General features: G+C 35.8%; 1 protein-coding gene across 2 annotated transcripts; it reads left to right on the top strand.

Annotated features, from left to right (window-relative positions):
- The first annotated feature begins 236 nt into the window (after nt 1-236).
- On the top strand, nt 237-4,706 carry nkiras2 (NFKB inhibitor interacting Ras-like 2). Of its 2 annotated transcripts, none has more exons than XM_048209522.1 (4): nt 237-392; nt 649-766; nt 843-1,084; nt 3,561-4,706. In XM_048209522.1, the coding sequence occupies exons 2-4, from the start codon at nt 673-675 to the stop codon at nt 3,801-3,803; spliced, it is 579 nt and encodes a 192-aa protein (XP_048065479.1). In that variant the 5' UTR covers nt 237-392; nt 649-672; the 3' UTR covers nt 3,804-4,706. The 2 variants fall into 2 exon arrangements, with proteins under 2 accessions (XP_048065479.1, XP_048065487.1); XM_048209530.1 differs by having other exon boundaries at nt 376-513.
- Nucleotides 4,707-6,000: the final 1,294 nt, after the last annotated feature.

Genomic DNA, 6,000 nt, shown 5'->3' with positions numbered 1-6,000 from the left:
CAGGAGTATATACTGCTGAGTTTTGCCTATTGACTTATTTCATATGCAACAATGAATATACCTGTAAGATTCATGTCTCAAGTATTTTGTTGAAAAATGTAAAGTTTTACATGTATTTTAATGGTTAATGGATGACCAAACTTGACACCGAAGAAGAAATGTGATGTAGGAATTGTACTGAGTGAGCAGGGCGTCATTTTTTTGGTTATTAGTTAATGTTTTCTTATCGGCTATAGGAAATATGAAATATGTGGTCATAGCCATTGTCTGAATTGAGCTGTTGGACATGTATCGCTGTCCTCCCGACAGAAGAGGGCGCACTGCAGCTCAACGGGACTGGTGTCAAATTTCGTCGAAGACTAAAATCTGCACATAAACAGGAAGAGAGTACGGTGAGTTCAGCCTTTCTTTACTTTGGTTATTTTCATTGTTGAATTATAATATCTATTGAGGATAAGTACAACTTAGTATTTAATGTACGGCAATCTGGACGATGAAAAGGCGCATCAGCAGGTGTAGTAACCTATATATGCAAACCAAAACCCTCCATAACACACAGCAGCAGAATTATAGCACATCAGTTAAGTTTTCTCTGGTTTTAACAGAGTTCTATATTTAACTCTACTTCATTTCTATACTTTGATGAAGACTGAGCAGTTGTAAGTGATCATCATGGGCAAGAGCTGCAAGGTGGTGGTGTGTGGCCAGGGATCAGTGGGAAAAACTGCAGTTCTGGAGCAGTTACTGTACGCCAACCATGTTGCAGGTGAGTGTTGTGACAGCAGCACCTGCCTCTCAAAATTCAGACGAATGAATACATTCACATAGTACCCGATTGGCAGGTTCAGAGACCATGGAGACACTGGAGGACATTTACATCGGGTCTGTGGAAACGGACCGCGGCACGCGAGAACAGGTGCGGTTCTACGACACGCGCGGGCTGCGCGATGGTCAGGAGTTCCCGCGACACTACTTCACTTTCGCGGATGGGTTCGTGCTCGTCTACAGCATCGACAGCAGAGAGTCCTTCAAACGAGTAGAGGCTCTGAAGAAAGAGATCGACCGCTGCCGTGATAAAAAAGAGGTTTGTGAGCTGCTTGTTGTGTTTGCGGTCAGCGTGATTTTTCTTTTTATATATTAATACTTCTTTCAGCAAGGGCGCATTAAATCGATCAAAAGGGCCTGTAAAATATTTATAGTGTCACAAAAGAGTTTTATTTCAAATAAATGCTGATCTTTTGAACTTTTATAGTCATCAAAGAATCCTGAAAAAAAAATTTTCACAAAAATATTAACTGTTTTTAAAGGGTTAGTTCACCCAAAAATAATGTAATTAATTACTCAACCTCATGTCGTTCCACACCTGTAAGACCTTCGTTCATCTTCAGAACACAAATTAAGATATTTTTGTTGAAATCCGATGGCTCAGTGAGGCCTGCATAGGGAGCAATGACATTTCCTCTCTCAAGATAGATTAATGTATTAAAACATATTTAAATCAGTTCATGTGAGTACACTGCTTCAGAGCTTTACGAATCGAATCAGTGATTCAGATCTCCTATCAAACGGCTAAACTGCTGAAATCACGTGACTTTGGCTCTCCGATTTATTGATTCGATGCGTAAAGCTCCGAAGCAGTGTTTTGAAATCGGCCCATCACTATATTGTTGAAAAGTTTATTTTGATAAACTGATAAACTTTGAAAAATATTCTTGTCGCTTTATAATATTAATATTGAACCACTGAACTCACATGAACTGATTAAAATATGTTTTAGTACCTTTATGGATCTTGTGAGTTTGAATGGCTTTGTTTTCAATAGAGGCCTTACTGAGCCATCAGATTTCATCAACAATATCTTAATTTGTGTTCTGAAGATGAACGAAGGTGTTACGGGTGTGGAACGACATGAGGGTGAGTAATTAATGACAGAATTTTTGGATGAACTAACCCTTTAAGATTAATAATTATAAATGTTTCTTGAGCAGCAAATCTTCATATTAGAATGATTTCTGAAGGATCATGTGACACTGAAGAAATTATATTTAAATAGAAAACACTTATTTTTTCAGTTGTAATAATATTTCACAATATTACTTAGTGTATTTGCTCAAATAAATGCAGTCTTGGTGAGCAAAAGAGACTTCAACATTAACCCTCTATGGTACACATTATGTTCTAACCATGAAATATTTTTTGGGGTACTTAGGAAAACATTGCCATATGGCAACTCTGTACCACAATGGAAAATAGTCAAAAAAGTAGTTTTTCTATAAAATTATGATTTTCTTTTCTATTTAAATGCACATTTCTTTTAGAAATTGATAGATTTATATACTTGGAACTCATGCAACCCAAATATAAGTAGATCCCTATCATTTAATCCCTATCATTGGCTAACTCATCCTCACTGTCATCACATGGAAGAGCTAACTCTGCACTCTCCCTATTGCCCTTTCTGTAAAATATTGATATTCATTTTCTGAAATGAAGAAATAATTTTGTTATTTATACTTAAATACAACTATACTACAAAAACACTTCAAAATAAATAACAGGAATCATATTGTTGATGCTACTATCTATAAAAAATCCCAATGGGGAAATTATTACTGCAATTATACTGTGGTACAGCGTTGCCATATGGCAACATTGATATTTTCTCAATTTACAGTAAAACTATGTTAGACAAAGTTGATTTGTGAATAAAACTTTCTAATTTACTTGTCAAAGATGCTGCAAAAAAATCCCCCTTGAGAAGAGATGTTTAGAAATGAGGTAAATAGAGCAATTTCTGGAGCACTTCTACAGCTGTCTTCCGTGTGAGGGTGACAGTGGGAAAGAGAGTTTTTGAGGGACATTCAAATGTCATTGGAATTAAAAACAGCACATCATTGGCAACCTTAAGGCCTGCCATTTTAATTGCTATAGTGCCATATATTGTATTTTTTCTGAATAACAAGGAAGTGAGTACAAATTAATTACTGCCATATGGCAACTCTGTACCATAAAGAGTTAAAAACCTTACAGACCCCAAACTTTCGAACTGTATATTTAGCTAAATTATATATGTATATTGTGCAAAATGTGTATATATATTTATATTTAGCAAAATTCTCTTTAGAGTTTTTTTTTTATTTTCTAGACAACACAAAATAGATACTGACGTAGTCAAAACGTGCCATTAGAGAAGCATTAATTAAACGTCACTGCTTCAGTGAATGATTTTGGCCCTCCAAAACCATTTCAACCAAAATTTTTGGTGCATCACTAATATTTATTTTATTTATTAAGTGTAATAATATTTCACAATATTACTGTTTTTAATGTACTTTTGATCAATAAATGCAGCCTTGGTGAGTATAAGAGACTTTCAATAACATTAAAAAAAATCTTACTGGCCCCAAACTTTTGAACAGTATTTTAAATGGGTTCAAATAATGAGAAATCATATTTTCATATATCTTTTGTGATAAAAGATTACTTTTTTCTTTTACTAACATTATAGTGGATATAATGAAAAACAAATGTAAACAAACTTTTGTCTTTCCGTCTCATAGGTGACTATTGTTGTTGTGGGTAATAAGTTGGACCTGCAGGATCAGAGGAGAGTGGACAGCGAGGCGGCTCAACAGTGGGCGCGGCAGGAGAAGGTCAGGCTGTGGGAGGTCTCTGTGACCGACAGACGAACGCTCATTGAGCCCTTCGTCCATCTGGCCAGCAAAATGACTCAACCTCAGAGCAAATCCACCTTCCCCCTCAGCCGCAACAAGAACAAGGGCAGTGGATCCCTGGACAGCTAGAGATCAAGAAGATGGCAGTAGAGCTGACAGAATAACGCAAAGATGTGTTAGAAGAGAGATGCGAGGCAAATCTCTAAAGAGCAACGTCAACAGACACTCAATTTTATATCTTTAGAAACATTTTAACTTGGAGTGCCATTATAAGCTGTATGTGTTCAGCACACTGTATGAAGTTACTGCATTAATGAAGTTTTATATTGATAAACAAATATAGAGTTCATATGTTGCTGTGCGATATTTATCTCATGCTCATCTTGAAACAGTTGACTGACAGAACAAAATACTTTTACACTGAAAAATACATACCTCTACATTGCAAAAAAATTGTTACATCCTATGTGAAAGCAGCTAGGACGATTGGTCTTGTTCAATTCAAACGTGTGTTGTGTAAGATTTTAAAGAGATTCGAGCCACGATGACTGCTATTTTTGTGACATCAACTTGACAGAAGAATGTCTTAATTTAGTTAATGCAGACTGCATGGATGTTTTACTTATTTTGTGTGAGACAACACATTCCTATTTGTTAAAAATGTTTACTGATTTATTCCTCTCTAAGTAAGTCTCCACAAGTGAAATTTTATTGAATTTTTTTTGAAATTTTATTTTTTACGTTTGATTGCATATGAGTGAGAGAGTTAAAGTATCACCACTGTGCCATCATATTTTATGGCCTCATGACACCATGTGACAGTCATATTGTATAATGTTTGCTTTCAGTTGAAGCTGTTCTCTTTTTCTTTTTCTTTTTACATGTAAAATGTAAAATGATTTTACTCTTATTTTAGCAGAGATTGCTTTCAAATACATTTTGATGTGTTTAAAAGTATTATGAAGCATTTTTGTCTGAAAATATACTGTATGAGCAGCTTTTCAACATCTTAATAAAGATGCTTGCTTGGAATTGTTTACCGCTTATTAATCCTTTCTACTCTAAATTAGCGTTCAGTGTACACAATGGTCAAAAATCATGGTAAAGTCCTGTAAAGAGGTTTTATTTTTAAGCACAGATCCGTACATAGTTCAAAGCTTGTCTCCTTAACAGCACCGCAGCCATTGCGGCTGAATGAACCCGGCATAACTGCAGTCTCTCAATCTTTAGGGGGAGTAAACGGGAGAATTGGTTTTATTTGCCCTTTATCTATCTTTTTATGGAGTAGATATTTCATTTTGTTCATGGCTAGATCTGCAGTGACCTTATAATAGAGGGCTCTCCACCTCTGCCAGGTAGAGAGAGAGAATGTGTGTCTGTGTGTGATGAACAATGTGTGAAGTTAATGCTTGCTTTAAGCTAGCCTTCATTTAATGAGGCTTGTATCAGTGTGCATCAATAGCATTTACAGTTCACAGATCAAAGATTTTACATTATGCAAATTAACCATTTCATACTTCACACAACATAGTGTTTCAAAAATGTCACTCTCAAAGGGTTCAAAAACTTCAAAAGTTGCATGCTTAAAATCAATCAGCTGCAGAATGTGTGTGGAATTAGATTTGTGCCAAATGTTTTGAATGTAACCTAAAGGGTTAGTTCACCCAAAAATAAAATTTCTGTCATTAATTACTCATCCTCATGTAGTTCCACACGCGTAAGACCTTTGTTCATCTTCAGAACACAAAAAAGATATTTTTGATGAAATCTGAGAGGTTTCTGTCTTTCCATAGAGATCCAGTGCAACTACTGCTCCAAGGTCCAGAAAGGTAGGAAAAACATCATTAAAGTACTCCAGTGGCTTAAACTCAGTTTTATGAAGTGACATGAGTTCTTTGTTTGTGAAAAAAAACCCAACATAATTTACCACTTTATTTACTAAATATTATCCAAAGCGTGTTCACACAACAATGTCAGCTCTCGTGTGAACACAAAACGTGTACGCCGTGATGCTCTTGTGAACACCTGCGCATGTGCGTTGAGTTGATGCACGAGTCTGAACACAACACACATGCGTTATGATGCTCTCATGAACAAGTGTTGCAGATCAATATATTTTTTTAAGAGGTAAAAAATTTTTTGCGTGAACAAAGCATTCATGTCACTTCATAAAACTGAGGTTAAACCACTGGTGTCACATGGAGTACTTTAATGATTCCTACCTTTCTGGATCTTGGAGTGGTAGTTGCGTTGGATCTCTATGGAGGGACAGAAACCTCTCAGACTTCATCAAAAATATCTTAATTTGTGTTCTGAAGATGAACGA

This window comes from Megalobrama amblycephala, linkage group LG1, assembly GCF_018812025.1.
Source record: "Megalobrama amblycephala isolate DHTTF-2021 linkage group LG1, ASM1881202v1, whole genome shotgun sequence".
In the NCBI taxonomy this organism is placed as follows: domain Eukaryota; kingdom Metazoa; phylum Chordata; class Actinopteri; order Cypriniformes; family Xenocyprididae; genus Megalobrama; species Megalobrama amblycephala.
This window is presented reverse-complemented; position numbering and strand designations above follow the sequence as displayed.

Coding starts and splice junctions, on each gene's coding strand:
- nkiras2 (XM_048209522.1), top strand. CDS start 673: ATGGGCAAGAGCTGCAAGGTGGTGGTGTGTGGCCAGGGATCAGTGGGA. Junction 767..842: donor GTACGCCAACCATGTTGCAG/GTGAGTGTTGTG, acceptor CCCGATTGGCAG/GTTCAGAGACCATGGAGACA. Junction 1,085..3,560: donor GCTGCCGTGATAAAAAAGAG/GTTTGTGAGCTG, acceptor TCCGTCTCATAG/GTGACTATTGTTGTTGTGGG.